The 18,695-nt window shown below is 34.5% G+C and overlaps 1 protein-coding gene across 1 annotated transcript; it reads left to right on the forward strand.

The window, feature by feature from the left end:
- The first annotated feature begins 17 nt into the window (after positions 1-17).
- On the forward strand, positions 18-17,936 carry LOC125683442 (glutamate receptor ionotropic, kainate 2-like). Its single transcript, XM_048924581.2, has 13 exons — positions 18-218; positions 6,012-6,164; positions 7,421-7,660; positions 8,806-8,996; positions 9,447-9,500; positions 9,888-9,984; positions 12,189-12,340; positions 14,347-14,466; positions 14,569-14,691; positions 14,895-15,077; positions 15,331-15,634; positions 15,799-16,336; positions 17,289-17,936. The coding sequence occupies exons 1-13, from the start codon at positions 134-136 to the stop codon at positions 17,500-17,502; spliced, it is 2,454 nt and encodes an 817-aa protein (XP_048780538.2). The 5' UTR covers positions 18-133; the 3' UTR covers positions 17,503-17,936.
- The last annotated feature ends 759 nt before the right edge of the window (positions 17,937-18,695 follow it).

The raw sequence follows: 18,695 nt of genomic DNA on the forward strand, positions 1-18,695 counted from the left end.
GCGCGGCTTGGTTTTCATTGGTTGTTATCCCTTTAGGGAACACGAGTAGGATTGGCGGAATCCCCGATTTTATCAGATTAGAGACTTTGGACGGTACCGTGAATCAGAAGTCAGTTTTGTCATGTAAGAAGGTATGATGGACTATATCTATTTCATCCTGCTGTTGGCCATTTTAGAGGTGGACCACGTGTTTTCTTATAACTACTCATTGACTGCAGGTGGGAATTCTCTAAATACTTTTATAATTTGTGAAGATTATTGATTTATTGCTATAAATTAAAGCATTAAAATATTGCACAGTCGATTATTATTTCAAAAATTGAATTGCTATTTCCGTTTTCTTTTCTTTTTTTTTAATTTTGTGTTGATATCTAAAGCAAGAATACAAAATTTGATTTCAGGGAAAAAATAGCTGAAATGAAATTAATCATTTTGAAAAAGGCTGAAAACTGATTAAATTTACCAATTTAGATTTTGACATGATTCGCAATTACCACGGAATCCATTATCTGATGCAAAAGTTGTGTATTGGACTATAGATTTATTAAATTACGCGTCATAAGTAAACAGAAATGTCTCCAGTCAACGTGAATTCTCTCGTTACCGGGTCACGCAGCCTGGGAATTCGTCTGGACGAATCAATGGACAGCATTGTCGGCTTTGAATAATATTTGATTTTTGCTTCAGTATAAACAAATGAAAACAGGCCTAATGATGATAGTTGAGTCAAAAAGTGAGCGATACCGTCGTTCAAGAGTCTCTTATGAGAGAGTTCAAAGGTTTAACAAAAAAAATAAACAATCCTTTCTGACCAAGGTCATAAACAGAGCGGAGTGGGATATGATTTCGTATTAAACGCAATACCGAGTGTTGCTGTGATACAATTAGTAAGATCCCCTGGGGGCCAAAACTACGAAAGGATTGCTCAGGTTGAAAATAATGAACAAGTAGTCTGCGCTACCCATTTGCAGAAAATGAATTTCACACAAAGGTCGTAACTCCTGTAAAAGAGGGCCAACTGTAATGGTATACCGGGTTTGGTTGTTCTATAAAAACAAAACGAATTCAAATTGCATAAAACTTGACGAATGTTGATTTGATTTGCAATAGTTTATCGGGAAGTTACATAGCAAGTCCATATCAATATGGGGCATGCTGACAGACAGATATACAGAAAGTCTGAAGTAAAATGCTCAGCTAGGTGGACCAGGTAAACAAACGGCTATATAACAAGTCCGATCTCAGTTTCAGCAAGTTTCAAATCATTTATCTAAGTAATTCAAAAATAATAAAACAATACAGTGTGTCACTGTGTCGAATTTCGAATTTGACCTGTAGATGTTCTCTGGGTACATATTTTGCTTGCTTAATAATTTTTTTAATTCAGATTCTTTATTTCCTTATGCTATACAGCTCATCGGTTATAAATACAAAATATTTACAAATAATACAGTAGAGGGTGAGTAGACATACAGATACAATTTTGAGGATATATAATCAATGCATTTCAACATACATATAACAATACACGTTGTATATATTGTAGACAGCATTATTTTTGCTGCAGTTTAATTTTCGCTGTTTTCACTGTATGTCAAAACCGTGAAATTGAAACTACAGTTAATATAACTCATATAGGATGGGCATATAAAGATGCCAATTTGAAACTACGTGAAAGTGGAACACGATGCCGTGACAACAACTAGGAATGTAGAGTTGTATACTGTGGCAAGTTCTATATCAATATCTATATACTGAATCAATTACTGAATCAATACATTACTGAATCAATTACTAAATCAATACATTACTAAATACATTACTAAATCAATACATTACTAAATACATTACTAAATCAATACATTACTAAATCAATTACTAAATCAATACATTACTGAATCAATTACTAAATCAATACATTACTAAATCAATACATTACGAAATCAATTACTAAATCAATACATTACTGAATCAATTACTAAATCAATACATTACTAAATCAATTACTAAATCAATACATTACTGAATCAATTACTAAATCAATACATTACTGAATCAATTACTAAATCAATACATTACTAAATCAATTACTAAATCAATACATTACTGAATCAATTACTGAATCAATACATTACTAAATACATTACTAAATCAATACATTACTAAATACATTACTAAATCAATACATTACTAAATACATTACTAAATCAATACATTACTAAATCAATACATTACTAAATACATTACTAAATCAATACATTACTGAATACATTACTAAATCAATACATTACTGAATCAATTACTAAATCAATACATTACTAAATCAATTACTAAATCAATACATTACTGAATCAATTACTAAATCAATACATTACTAAATCAATTACTAAATCAATACATTACTGAATCAATTACTAAATCAATACATTACTGAATCAATTACTAAATCAATACATTACTGAATCAATTACTAAATCAATACATTACTAAACCAATCCAATACCATATACATTACTGAATCAATTCAATACCATATACATTACTGAATCAATCCAATACCATATACATTACTAAATCAATACATTACTGAATCAATTAATAAATCAATACATTACTAAATCAATTACTAAATTAATACATTACTAAATCAATACATTACTAAATAAATTACGAAATCAATACATTACTAAATCAATACATTACTAAATCAATACATTACTGAATCAATACATTACTAAATCAATACATTACTGAATCAATACATTACTGAATCAATTACTAAATCAATACATTACTGAATCAATTACTAAATCAATACATTACTAAATCAATTACTAAATCAATACATTACTGAATCAATCCAATACCATATACATTACTGAATCAATCCAATACCATATACATTACTGAATCAATCCAATACCATATACATTACTAAATCAATACATTACTAAATCAATACATTACTAAACCAATCCAACACCATATACATTACTAAATCAATACATTACTAAATCAATTACTAAATTAATACATTACTAAATCAATTACGAAATCAATACATTACTAAATCAATACATTACTAAATCAATTACTAAATCAATACATTACTAAATTAATACATTACTAAATCAATACATTACTAAACCAATCCAATACCATGTACATTACTAAATCAATCCAATACAATATACACTACTAAATCAATCCAATACAATATACATTACTAAATCAATACATAACTAAATCAATATATTACTAAATCAATACATTACTAAACCAATCCAATACCATGTACATTACTAAATCAATCCAATACAATATACACTACTAAATCAATCCAATACAATATACATTACTAAATCAATACATTACTAAATCAATTCCTAAATCAATTACTAAATTAATACATTACTAAATCAATACATTACTGAATCAATCCAATACCATATACATTACTAAATCAATACATTACTAAATCAATTACTAAATTAATACATTACTACATCAATACATTACTGAATCAATCCAATACCATACACATTACTAAATCAATACATTACTAAACCAATCCAACACCATATACATTACTAAATCAATACATTACTAAATCAATACAATACTAAATCAATACATTACTAAATACATTACTAAATCAATACAATACTAAATCAATACATTACTAAATCAATACATTACTAAATACATTACTAAATCAATACATTACTAAATCAATACATTACTAAATACATTACTAAATCAATACAATACTAAATCAATACAATACTAAATCAATACATTACTAAATCAATACATTACTAAATCAATTACTAAATCAATACATTACTAAATCAATTACTAAATCAATACATTACTAAATACATAACTAAATCAATACATTACTAAATACATTACTAAATCAATACATAACTAAATCAATACATTACTAAATCAATACATTACTAAATCAATACATAACTAAATACATTACTAAATCAATACATTACTAAATCAATACATTACTAAATACATTACTAAATCAATACAATACTAAATCAATACATTACTAAATACATTACTAAATCAATACAATACTAAATCAATACATTACTAAATCAATACATTACTAAATACATTACTAAATCAATACATTACTAAATCAATACATTACTAAATACATTACTAAATCAATACAATACTAAATCAATACAATACTAAATCAATACATTACTAAATCAATACATTACTAAATCAATTACTAAATCAATACATTACTAAATCAATTACTAAATCAATACATTACTAAATACATAACTAAATCAATACATTACTAAATACATTACTAAATCAATACATAACTAAATCAATACATTACTAAATCAATACATTACTAAATCAATACATAACTAAATACTTTACTAAATCAATACATAACTAAATCAATACATAACTAAATCAATACATTACTAAATCAATACATTACTAAATCAATATATTACTAAATCAATACAATACTAAATCAATACATTACTAAATACATTACTAAATCAATACATTACTAAATCAATACATAACTAAATCAATACATTACTAAATCAACACATTACTAAATCAATACATTACTAAATCAATTACTAAATCAATACATTACTAAATCAATACATTACTAAATCAATACGTTAAAGTAAAGTTAATGAAAAATGCATAGAATGAATTTAGCGTGGAAAAAAGTAGACGATTGTCGAACGTAGTATGTAGTTGTTCATAACGAGACTACATAATGTGTTTGATATCAATACATAGCATGTTTGATATCAATACGTAGCATGTTTGATATCAATACGTAGCATGTTTGATATCAATACGTAGCATGTTTGATATCAATAACTCAAAGAAGTGAGACAGACTAACTGACGAACAGAGGGGGCGGATACATATTGTCTCGTTCTATATCACTGGTAAAGGACTAAGCAAAAACTAAAGTAGTGAAGGACTTAAAAACAAACTGGTAGAGGACTGAGCAAAACACACAACGTGGTAGAGGACTGAGCAGAAAAAAACAAAACTAAGTGCTATAGAGCTATGCAAAAAGCAAGGTAACAAAGAGGTAGATCACTAAGCAAAAAACAAAGTGTTGGAGGACTAAGCAAAAAACAAAGTGGTGGAGGACTGGAGGACTAAGCAAAAAACAAAATGGTGGAGGACATAGCGAAAAACAAAGTGGTGGACGACTTGGATAACTAAGCAAACAAACCAACAACTAAGTGGTATATAATCTGAGCTACGCAAAAAGCAAGGTAACAAAGCGGTATAGGGTTAACCAAACTGATAGAGGACTAAGAAAGCAACCACAATGATATAGGACTAAGCAAAAACAACCAAAGTGGTAGAGAACTAAACAAAATCAACCAAACTGATAGAGGACTAAGCAAAAACAACCAAACTGATAGAGGACTAAGCAAAAACAACCAAACTGATAGAGGATTAAGCAAAAACAACCAAACTGATAGAGGACTAAGGCAAAATCAACCAAAGTTTTAGAGGACTAAGCAAAAAGGTGGTAGAAGACAAAGTAAAAAATAAAAGACAAGTGATATGTTTGCTCTTTGTGATACTATCATGCTGTGTACAAAGCAGTGGATTGAGTGGATAACACCACCACATTTGTATTTTTAGAACAGGATAGTTCAGTTGTTTATTACATCACACCAAACATGGCAATTTACAGGAGATGAATTATTCAGTCTTTAATTTGACATATAATTTCCCGTTACATAATTGTACTCCCATTAGAAAAGAGAAGCCGATTGCCATCAATGCTCACCTGAGTAGTTGCATTTTTAAAAATCCCCATTTAAATGTACAGACAAACGACGAACAAAATTCGAAAACTATGAAGCATTCGCTTTAAGCATAATCCAATAATTATCGTTTGAAATTATCAATGATCAAACTACCATACATAAATGTATTTTGATCACCATTTGTTCCAATTCTTTCGATTTCCCTAGCGATCGCGGGTTATAAAGGTTCCAGTCAAATAGATGAATTCCGGCAAGCGCTGAAGAAACAGACCTCTAACGACGATTACTGCCAGGTTGAATTTCTACAGTTAGATTATGACCAAGCTGACGGAACTGCTGTGTTTAACAGCCTTGAGAAAGGTATTACATATCTCAACAAAGCAATTACATGTATATTTTTATCATCTCTCTGTATGACTTAACGCACCACAACATGGATGTATGTAGAGTCATCTACGTTTAGATTATTCTCGACATTATTTCTCATGGTAACAGTAATGTCACCTTAATTTGAATAATCTCTCGCTACCACTCGGGTGAACTCGGACTAGATGTGGCATGACCTTAGCACAGCTGAAGTGTCAACTCAATCTCAATTATAAACAAAGATAAGACCTAAACTCAGTGCAGCTGCAGCGCCAACCCAGCTTAAAATATTTCCTTTCCTTATATGTATGCTGCGTATGCACGATATAAACATAGGAATAGCAATAGAGTCATCTTAGTCTAAATCATGGGGGAAATGGATATGACCAACAGCGCTCAATCTCATAAGTCCTATAAAGAATACAGAATTCAGACAAGTGCAAACACGGAGCCCTGGAAATACTAGAGGTGGGATCATATGCTCAGGAGGAGGAGTAAGTATCCCCTGTTAACCAATCACAGTCCTATGATTTTATCAAATATACGAGGCTATTCGTCGCCACGGTGGTCTAGAGGTAGAGTGTTTGTCCCGCATGAGGAAGGCCGGGGTTCGAATCCCGACAGACTTAAGTCGTTAAAACAGGTAGTGACAGTTCCATCGCCAAACGCTCGGCATCAGGTGTGAATGTTATGGGTCCTTAGAGATGACCTTAAAACGAATGTCCCGTGTCACAGTAGGTGTGGCACACTAAAGAACCCTCACTGCTCAATGTCCTTAAGCGCTTAGAATAGGCCTAAATTTGAAGCCCTTCACTGGTATTGGTAACGTATCCATATGAGTGAAAAATTCTCGAGATGGACGTTCAATATAAAAAAGACCTCATAATTGGTATGAAACGCGTCAGACAGAATTCGACCAAATAACAGGTTGTAAATTGCAGATTTGATCATTATAACGACAATACAATTTGTGAAATGCTGACTTTAAATGAAATTGATTAAGAATTGATCATACACAGAACATGCTCTCGCGTATCGAATCAAATGAGAGATGTAATGCCGTGTGCAGCTCATAATGGAATATTGCTACATAAATATGAGAAGTTGACGATGGAGAAGCTGAGAATTTTAAGTTGTTAATGTTGCCGTTAATGTCTATGTTCAATCAAGTATTCAAATATGAAGCAAATATAGAAGATGCTGTGCTTAGCCCGTAACTAGGAATACAATGTTCCCTTGTCTTTATTTAGCACGTAGCACGCTGAACAATGATTCAGTGGCTGTAGTCCTGGGCCCGTACATTGATGTCTTCACATCAATGGCCTACGTTATCACCAAACAGGCACATCTCATGACAGAAAAGTCCGAGAGTTCAGAGGCTTCTTCGAGATCTCTCCCGATTCTTCCAGACTCAGGCTCCTTGTCAGATGCTGTTGCAAAGATTATAGCTGATATGATGAAGTGGGAAAACATAGCTTTCTTATCTCAGAGTAAGTGGTAAAACAGCTTTCTTATCTCAGAATAAGTGGGGGAAATATAGCTTTCTTATCTCAAAAGTAAGTGGGGAAAACTGCTTTCGTATTTCAGACTAAGTGGGGTAAACAGCTTTCTTATATCAGAGTAAGTGGGAAAACATAGTTTTCTTATCTCAGAACCGCCGCGGTGATTTAGAGGTTAGAACGTTCGCGCCGCATCCGGAAGGCCGGGGTTCGAATCCCGGCAGCGACAGACCTAAGTCGTTAAAACAGTAGTGACAGTTCTATCGCCAAACGCTCGGCATCAGTTGTGAATGTGACGGGTCCTCGGAGATGACCTTAAAAACGGATGTCCCGTGTCACAGTACGTGTGGCACGCTAAAGAACCCTCACTGCTCAATGGCCGTAAACGCCGAGCAAAGGCCTAAATTTGAAGCCCTTCACAGGTCTTGGTGACGTCTCCCTATGAGTGAAAAATTCTCGAGCGAGACGTTAAACAAGATACAATCAATAAATCAATCTTATCTCAAAGTAAGTGGGAAAACATAGTTTTCTTATCTCAGAGTAAGTGGGGAAAAGTAGTTTATGTTTTTCTCATCTCATCAATAAATCAATCTTATCTCAAAGTAAATGAGAAAACATTGTTTTCTTATCTCAGAGTGAGTGGGGAAATGTAGCTTTCTTACCTCATAACAAGTGGGAACATGTATAGTTTTCTTATCTTTGAGATTACTTATCTCAAGGGAAGTGACAAAACTTATTTCAAAGCATGGTTATGTCAAAGTAATTGGGTGTATAGAGTTTTCTATCTCGGAGTAAGTGGGGAATATTGTTTCCTTATATCAAGGCTTACTTATGTCGGTGTAAGTGGCCGGGAATATGTAGTTTTCTTATCTCAAAGTAAGCAGGAAGATATGAATACGTTCTATTCTCAAAGATTACTTATCTAAGGTACGTGAAAAAATATAGCTTTCTTATTTCAGAATAAGTAAACACATATATATGTCAGAGCTTTTGTATCTCAATGTATATTGGGAAATATAACTATCTTATCTAAGAGTATGTGAGGAATATCACGATGCTGGTGTTTAATGACGAATTAATGTCTAAAGAGATGTGTTGCTCTTTCGTAGTAATACTTGTTCCCCGTGTCATTTTAGATGACTTCTCGCCAGTACCAAAGTTAAGCCGTAGAAACGTGAAGGTGTGGCCGATCCGTCTTCCACAGTCCATAAGGTCCGAGAATGACAAAGAACTAATGTTGACCCTCACCAATTTACGCAGCGCCCAAAAGACGAGGCTGGTCCTCCATTCGATGGATAGCTCTGTTGTCAAATTCGTAATCAAAGCAGTAGGTCATATTGAATGCAAAAGTCCTTGCTACAAACAAATCGAACTTCTCTATTTTCAAAAATTGCGATACGAAATGTGAATAAACATGCAAACTTGTAAAAATATCAACATAAAACACTAAATTAAGTCAAGTTGATTAAATTATTAGTATTTACTGGGTATTTGTTATTAGAGCTTTCTTGTATAGAGACACTCTGTACAATTGTAGTCGTTTGAACTCTTTTCGCACATTCATTACAAAAATTGCTCTATGTGCATCATGTTAGTAAATAAGTATCAACAAATACTTTACAGTAAGGAAACATTCAAAAAATTGGAACTCTTCAAAAGGAGGTAGAATATTTGTTTACAGCAAGTGTCTTTAAAATGTATGATGATGCTTCATTTCATCGTCGTATTTATCATTATATATGAATGTATTACATATGAGTATTTTCTGTCGTTTTAGGCAGAAAAATTACTTTTATTGCACAATTCCCTGAGTTGGTTTATCACGTATCTGGTAAGTACCTTGTCTTCTTTCCGGTTGTCATAAACGATTGTCTAAACATGCGAGTTACACAATGCTGGCTAAAAACAAGTCGTACATTGATCAACTAAGTACTATGTCATATGAGATTTTCCCGACACTAATGGAAAGTATCATGTACACTGTATGAGTTTTTGTAACTCGATTAGCAATTGTCATAGTTCTCAATTTACATTAATCCCAACAATTTATTTCATTCTATAACTGTTCATCCTCCTCCTGCACACGCTAATTGTGAAATAATGGGGAAAAAACGGGGGGGGGGGGTGTTGGGTGTTAGTATTTTTTCAAAAAGGCCGACTGATGCATCTTGAGATGTTTATCATACATGTTGATAATTCGATTTCCCCATCGTTACAGGACTTTGCGGACGTGGCCTCCATCATGAATAGAACGGCCGATATATATGGCCTTCAGCTCCTGGACAGGACCTCGATATCCTCCTCAGACTCTGAAGGTAATCATGCTGGTCTTAACACAGTAGACGGACAGAAGACAGATAGGACAAACATCACAAAGACATATGGATTCTTTTCTTCTTCAAGAAATGACAATTGGTTAAATAGAGCCACAACAGACGCCCTGTCTGACTGGTGGATCCCATGTAGATCATTTTGTATCTGGTGTAACATAAGACGAGCAGTGAAAATGATCATTTCAGCGTGATATAGATCTATGTGGATTGTATCAAAGACAGAAAATATAAGAATCATGAAGAAATATTTACATTTTTAATATTTTTGTTTTCCATATCTTAACTAACTGTAATGATACTTGTATCCGAGTTTGATGTTGCTGATATAGAAAATTTAAAGAAAGTTGCTAATTTATCGGATTATAACTCTTGAATTAACGCTGTCTAATGTTTCAAACACCACATAATTTAACTGCAGTTAAAAGAAGTAAATCAAAAATTAAATGAAAAATAGCAAATAACTCAATTCCAAAATAAAACTATCTGAGTGCACATCACTTTAATTTATTTAAAAAAATGTACTCAAAGCATAATCAGGTTTTTTTTTGGGGGGGGGGGTTAAGAATAACTTTCAATGTCTTACACTTATATGTACTCATGAAATCAACCAAACTTGTTCCATCACCTATAATACAAGTAATAAAAGTGGTGGATCTAGAAGGAGCTGTGGGTGGACAGAATTCATCGTGCAGATCACTTTCCTTATTTTTAAAACAATAATCATCGTTTGACTTTACTCGTTCTCGATAGATATCTAACTGACATTGACGCTTTTAACTCACACGGATTCCATGACGAACAGCGTGAACATTTTGTTCCGCCGAAATTTTTCTATATATCAAAATCTAGAGTCTCGGAGGACGAGCTTGTATTTATGTGTGGCTGCGGTTTGTGTAGTATGAATCGTTTGACAGATCCCTTGGTGCGATTGATCATAAGGATAATATAACAACAAATTAATATAATTGCATTACATTCCCTTTTCTTGTCTGTGGAGTATAACCTTGAATTATTTATGATTGGTCGTTGTGGTTTCACATTATTTCCGTGTGTGGGATCACTTTATAGCCATCAGAACTACATGATAATACTGTACCGTATATCAAAACTGCGTCATCCTCAAACTGTCTTCAAAAATTATGTACATTTATCAAGATTTTTTAATATTAAAGTACAATAAATTGCATTAACCTTCATCGATTTTAAGTTTCAGTAGAACCTGGAAAAACAATGGCATGGTTTCAGTGTCATTTATCAGCGGGACATATCAACGTCTATCGAGTTGATTGATGTTTGGATCATTTACGGACTCGTACACAAAATGTTGATACTCAGCTTTTTGCGGAAATACCTTTGTATATGTGTATATTGTGAAGACCTTGGAAACAGGCAAATTCCATTCCTTGTTATTAATCCAGGGTTGTTGGGGTGTTTTTTTTCGTGTTCATTCACACACACGTTCACACACACTTCAGTGGAATTGTAACCAAGGATAGATATATGGAGAGAGAGAGAGAGAGAGAGAGAGAGAGAGAGAGAGAGAGAGAGAGAGAGAGAACTCTAACACTAGAACCCCCACGTATATGTATCCTTACATTACCGTAACACAGTAACAGACAGACAGACAAACATTGTATAAATTTACCGATTCTGCGTGCTTGTTCCGCTTTACGAGGACCTCGCCCAATATTGCTCAACGAAATTTAGTGCATGGTCTTGACATTTTAATGCTACTCCGGTACCTAATTTGGTATCTGTAATGAATTGAGTTTAATGTGAAACTGCACAAAACATATACACATTGCAGGTACACACATTTATCGTTGCATCCTTTAGCTGTCGTCCGTTATTAGTACTTTTCGCCAACTTTTATGGACATTTCTTGAGCAAAAACATAACTATTGAGCAAAAACAAACTAATTACTTAAAATAGAATTCAATATTATAAGGAATATCAACCTATTTTTATATATAGTCCTATGCAATTATACTTTTGCCAAGATAGAATTAATTATAATGGGTTTCTTTTTCAATAGGTAATCTATACGTGTGTTATTCGAGCACTCTCTATCCATTGTATTCAGTGGCAGTATAATATAAGTGTGCAATTCTACGTGTAATAAATTATTAACAATGACACACAATTAGTATGAAATCCTAAGAGAAAGGAGAACTTTAACTTGTAGATGACCTTCGGAATGCCGTTCTCAGCGACACCGTGGCCTTGTTACGTCACTTCCTCCATCAAAAGTACGACTGCTCATCAGAGCCCCTACAGAACACCAACATGAAATCCGGTGATGTCTTGGAGTTTGTCGAAAATCTGCCTTATGGAAAAGTGAGTCTTGGCGTATCTCTTCCTAAACTCGCTCTTTAAAGTGACTGATTCACGATTTTCCCCAAAATTTTCTTTTTCACTTTTAATGATCAAAATCTACTGTCTAATGTGTTTAAAAGATTTCACATAAGAATTATTGTTATAAATTATCACAGAAGCTCATTTTCACGAGTTTATTATTTGTTTTGTAAACAAAAATTGCGGGTATGTTATTGTTTACGAAATTTTCAAAAGAAATGGATAGCAATTTAAGTTTATCATATATTTAACATTTCAATAATTTTTGACGTAAAATATGTCATCTAAAAGTTAAATTTGTGACTATGCAAAATCAAGATGCTTTATATTACAAAATTAATATTTCACTTGTTTGTTTGTGTACATAAAAAGACCCGAATCTTTGTTTACATAAAACATATTTAAGGTTAATATATTGCATTTATTCTTGCATTCAGAAGGTCAACATTTTGGCTGTCAACATTAAATGAGTTATAATTTTAATGTTTAACATCGAAAATGAAAAATATTTTTATCAAAAATCGTGAACCAGTCACAAAGGCAGAGGGATATAGGCCTACACATGTAGTGTGCCATTTAAGAAATAAATTTCACTTTTGAAAATACATAGGTATTAACTGCACTTTACGTCGGCATACTTCATGAAGAGCGCTAGCGTTAGCGCATCTTGAAAAGTATGTCAAAGTGTGAAGTTTATTTCTTATATTTACATTCTGCTTTCATTTCTGTCGTTAGAATAGACATACTTGGTCTATATTTATCAAGATTCATACGCGCATAGATCATATCTACAATGCATTCATATTAATTTTAATATTTTGTAAAGATATTAAAGGCAAACACATAGGAAATGTCAATATTATAGTATGTAATCTGATATACAGCACCACTAAATGAAACCGATAGTAAGATAACAGGCTCTATGTATTATCACGCCTCAGACAAAATTGTTGAAATCTAATTGGTCAGATCTTGGTCACATTGACGCCGTGAAAAAATGTATTCATGCGAGAAAAATCCGTATTGAGCGAGTAATTTATTGTCGGGTTCGACTTGCAGCCGTGACAAAATAGGCGAAGCCATAAGTTGTATGATATAGACCCCCACATATACAGTTAGAGGTCTGTGATGTGATAAATTTGTTACACAGTTAGTTAGTGACCAGGACGCCGTTTCATCAATGAGTGTAAATTTTCAACTAACTAAGTCTTACGCCGACTACGTAAATCTAGTTACGTATATAACCTTAGTTTAGTACAAACCGCGTTTCACAAAACGACGTTAATATATGCGTACGTTACTCGTCGACTAAGATTTCAACTATGTTTAGTACGTGCTCAGTTACCGCTTTCTGGGCATGCGTACATCATACTTTCGGGGGGTTTTTTTTCACTTGTTGTCTGGACCAAGAAAATGCATAAGTGGAATTGGGAGGAGATAGAGATTGTCGTGTTGGCAAAGGCAGTCCAGGGCCGTAGCAGTGGGGGTTCTTTAACGTACCAACTCCTGCCACAACATGGGACCTACGGTCATATCGGAAAGACCCGTGATTTTAACTTCTAAATTCCGAGTGTTAGGCGAAGGAGCAATCACTACCTATGTTAACGTCCTATGTTTCACGTTGTCATGATCACGTGGGGATTCGGGCTAGAATAGGTCATCATTACCCCTTGCTTGCGACTAAATGGGGCGGTCCTTCGGATGAGACCGCAAAGACCGAGGCCCGTGTGGCACGATAAAGATCCCTCCCTGTTCAAAGGCCGTAATCGCCGAGCATAGGCCTAAATTTTGCAGCCCTTCATCGGCAACGGCGACGTCTCCATATGAGTGAAAGATTCTCGAGAGGAACGTTAAACAAGATACATCCAACGTGTCTTGACACGAGCGGGGCTCGAACTCACGACATTCCGATTACACAACGAAGGCCCTGCCACTGAGCTACTGCGATCGGTATACATTGTAGTAAACTACAGTTGGTTTTGTTGTAGAGTATACCTTATATCGGAGCCAATAGTCAGTATGTGTGGACCAACACGAGCGACAATACAGGGAAAATGAGGACACAGTATTCCTTTGGAATTATGGGATTTAATGGGACTACCACAAAGGTTGACCTTTTTTAAATGCAGCATTTGTCAAATTACATGTACGGGTAATTTTAATTCATTTTCACACAAAGTCATAGTTAAATCTTAAATTGTTGTTCATAGATAGGTAATTGTACCTTCGCTGGAAAGGACATAACTATTTTGGACACCAAACGAATGCCCAGCCCTGATAACAGTCTGAAAAAAGTCCTGGCTGGCCAGATGTTCACAGTTATTACACGGGTGGTAGGTGTATGCTAATTAACCACCAAAATTAAACTTTTCTGATGCACAAGACGTAATATTTAGTGGTCTATGGAAGACGGGTACAAACACAATGACGAGATCATTGTCTACCGAATGGCGTAAAACGGATTCTAATACTTAATAACAATGACATTGTAGTCCACTAAACAGTACACTTAATCTACATTGGTTTCATCATACAGGAGCCGCCATTTGTAATGAAAGCGGGAAGGGGTCAGTACTACGGATTTTCTGTCGATGTCCTAAATGAAATAGCGAAGTTGATGAACTTTGATTACAAAATAAAGGAACTGGACAGTTTTACCGGGAACAGGAGCGATGCCAAAGCCGACTGGGACACTTTAATAAAACAACTCATTGTCGGGGTAAACGGCCCCATTCTTTACTTTAGTTTGAATCGAGTTTGACACCAACGTTGGGGGGGGGGGATAAATTATATTTATAAACGGAGTGGTTTACTATTTTTTAAGCCTTTTAAAGAAATTAAATGTCTGCTATCTCAAAATTTGAAACTTCAATTTAAATTTAAATTTTTTTGTATGCACACATTGTTTTACACTGTTTAGCGTTTCAAAACAATCAGACGAATAAGGTGACGACTGTCTTTTTCACGAACAGAATGCGTCGATGGCCATAGGCTCGTTGGCGGTGAAGTCGAGCAGGGAGGAGCAAATTTCCTTCTCCTTTACGATCATATCCTCCACCATTAGCATGCTCTCCAAACGACCTGTGACGTCACCAGTCTTGTTCCAATTTCTCTGGCCGTTCAGTTGGCAACTCTGGGTGGTCATTATTGCATTCTACGTCGTGGCCGGTGGAGCACTGTGGGTCATGAGTCGATATGACGTCACTCAAAATGATTCCGAGCAACAATTTAATTTGAAAGAAAGCATTTGGTACTCAGCTAACCTTTTTCTTGGAGGTAAATATATTTTAGTTATGTTATTTTGCTTTTACAGTATATGGTTTTTAGTTTAATCTCCTGTTGATCTTAGAGTAAATTGACGCTTGGTGAAACTGATTTGGTAGGTTTTTAATTTTATTAATGAAAGACAAACTAACACGTGGATGATTATTTTGGTGTAGGGGGCACGGAGTACTCCCCGCAGACCACCTCCATGAGGACCATGGTGGCGTTTTTCTGGTTCTGTACGCTGGTTATCACCGCCGCGTACACAGCGAACCTGGCGGCGTATCTCACACTGCAGCAACAGGACACGCGCATCAAAACATTGGACAAGCTCTCCAAACAAATGACAGTCAAATACGGTCTGGAGAGAAATAGCGATCTCATGTACTTTTTCAAAAACTCTTCCATAGAGCCGTACGAGCGCATGTGGGCCACCATAAAACTGGAAGAATCTATACGATTGGTTCCCGACCGAGAGACTGGTGTTCGAATGGTCAAAAATGGCGTGAACGGAAGTGATTTCAATTTTCTTGATTTGGCTGTGATAAATGAGTACGCTTCTTTACAGCAGTGTGACATGCAGTCTTTTGATCAAAACTTCAAGGAAACCAAGTTCAGCATGGGATTCCCTAATGGCGCTCCATACAAGGATGATATAAACAGGGCTATTTTAACTCTGAAAGAAAGAGGAAGTTTGGATGACCTCAAAAAGAAGTAATAATCATTCAGATAATTTTCAAAGTAGTAATAGATATATTGATCTCATATTCAAGTTGCCAAACAAAATTGGGAATTAAAGAACTATGTGCGACAATGACTATTTTCTGCCCCGAAAATAAAATTTTCATAATAGTGGTATAGGATTATCACTTTATTTCATAACCATAAAAATTTTCCAATCTTTACTTATCATTATGACGTTATCATTTAAGAAATAAATTTCATTTTTTAAAATACATGAGGGCATGAACTTTGACTCCTTACGACAGCATAATTCATGAAACGCGTTATTGATTCATGAAAAGTATGCTGGCACGAAGCGTTGCGGTTCATACCCTCAATATTTTCGAAAATGAAATTTATTTTTTAATATTTACATTTTATTTGCATTTCTGTCAGAATATTCCCTGTCGTTAAAATAGCCGTACTATGTTTATCAAGATTCATACGCACATTGTTCACGTTCATGAGGAAATGGCTATTATTTCAAAATTGTATAGATATCGAAGGTAAAAACATTGGAAATGTAAATATTCAGTTATGATGTTACAAAAATGAACGTGTTACAGGCGACCCCAACGCCATCCATTGCTAAAATGTGTAAAAGCATTAATTGTACATCAATTCACTTTGTGATATGGGTGATGGAGCACGCACGTGCGCCATCTGTTATTTGCTTTCATGATCAACATTCCAGGAAAGCACTGATCTAAACACTGATCTAATTTGACCTAAACAAGTTGAATTTCAAAATACAAACGTCTGGAATGGGATTTTATCATGGGGCAGATACTAATAATATACCGAAAACAACTTTCTTCAAACTGCTACTAGTATTTCTGACACTAGCGAATACTCCTCTTACATCTTTTAGGACTTTAACCCGGAAACTTTCATGAAATTTTGATATTCAGAGTTGTCAGCGCACTTCCTTTTTTTTTTTCAGATGGTGGGATATTCCGTCTACCAACGAATGCAAAGACTACGTTAGACCGGAAGACATGAAAAAACCGACAGCGGAACTAGACCTGGACAATATGTTGGGGGTTTTCATCGTCCTGTTGGCGTGCGTCAGTTTGTCTGTGATGATCGAGATTTCGAAGAGGGTCATGATGTTAATCAACGGTCGGAAAAAAGGCTTGACATCTCAACAGTCATAACAAAATGATGGTAGTGATTATAGCACATACCCTGTATCATTCTTGTTTTGTTTGTGGAGCGCGGGGATAAGATCGCATTCGCTAAGGATTCCGATTCGCTTCTCTCATCTTCAGAAGATGAAACCGAATTTTGAAAGACGCGAACAATCAAAATGCGTCTAACATAAATAGTGACAATGTTGATGGAAATATTTAGGTCTACCCTTGAAAACCAGTAGACCTATATTTTCCAACACCTTTTACAATTGTCAACATTACTGCAATATATGTAATACAATCTGATTGTAGTACTTCTATAGCGGTTAGTGATTTCCCCTCTAATTCTTGTGCCGTAAAATATACCGGGTTAAGTTCTATAGCTGTTGGAAAGCTTGTCAATATTTTATATGTTGTAAAAATATGGTGCAGCCATTAAACTGTTTCTAGTTCATGTATTTTCATTGTTTATTATGTGCTTTCAGACTGAGAACTAGCCTTGGTTGCTTAGCTTCCCGTCGAGAATTTTTCACTCGTATTGAGGTGTTACCAGCTTTAGGTGAAGTAGACCTACGGTATATTTTAACGCTCGGGGTCTTTGCATTGAGGGTTCTTGAACGTGCCAACGCCTGTCACGACACGGGACTTCCGTTTTCTAGGTCATATATATATCCAAAAGACCCGTGATTCTCATTTTCATTCATAATAGTTCGACGAAGGAGCAATCATTACCTATATTTACGTCTTAGTTTCGACACGGTCATGGCTCGAACGGGGCTCGAAAGCAAGACGACCTTGTTACCAAGTAAACGCTCTACCACTGACCTACCCCGACCGGTAAATACAGCCAAGGTAAACATCGGATTCCGATTTGATCATGTAACTGTTCACTTCATATTCCAGTGAAGTTTTGAAAATAGTTATTAATCTTTTTTAAAAACAGTTTCTATGCGAGATTTGTGTATACCATTGACTCTGAAGTTATATATTTTATCAAAAATACCCCCGAAATGTTCAAGGAAATTGAACATTCAAAAATACAAGAAGGGGGGGTGGTTAACGGAAATGCTGTCCACAAGCAAACTGTTCCATTTTATAAACAACACGTGGTGTTCAATACAATACACCTCAGAACATAAACTCTTTTGAAATGCTTAATCATACAATATTCACACTTTCATTTTGCAAAATACAGGAGGGTATGAACTCCAATGCTT

Source organism: Ostrea edulis, chromosome 6, assembly GCF_947568905.1.
Source record: "Ostrea edulis chromosome 6, xbOstEdul1.1, whole genome shotgun sequence".
Classification (NCBI taxonomy): domain Eukaryota; kingdom Metazoa; phylum Mollusca; class Bivalvia; order Ostreida; family Ostreidae; genus Ostrea; species Ostrea edulis.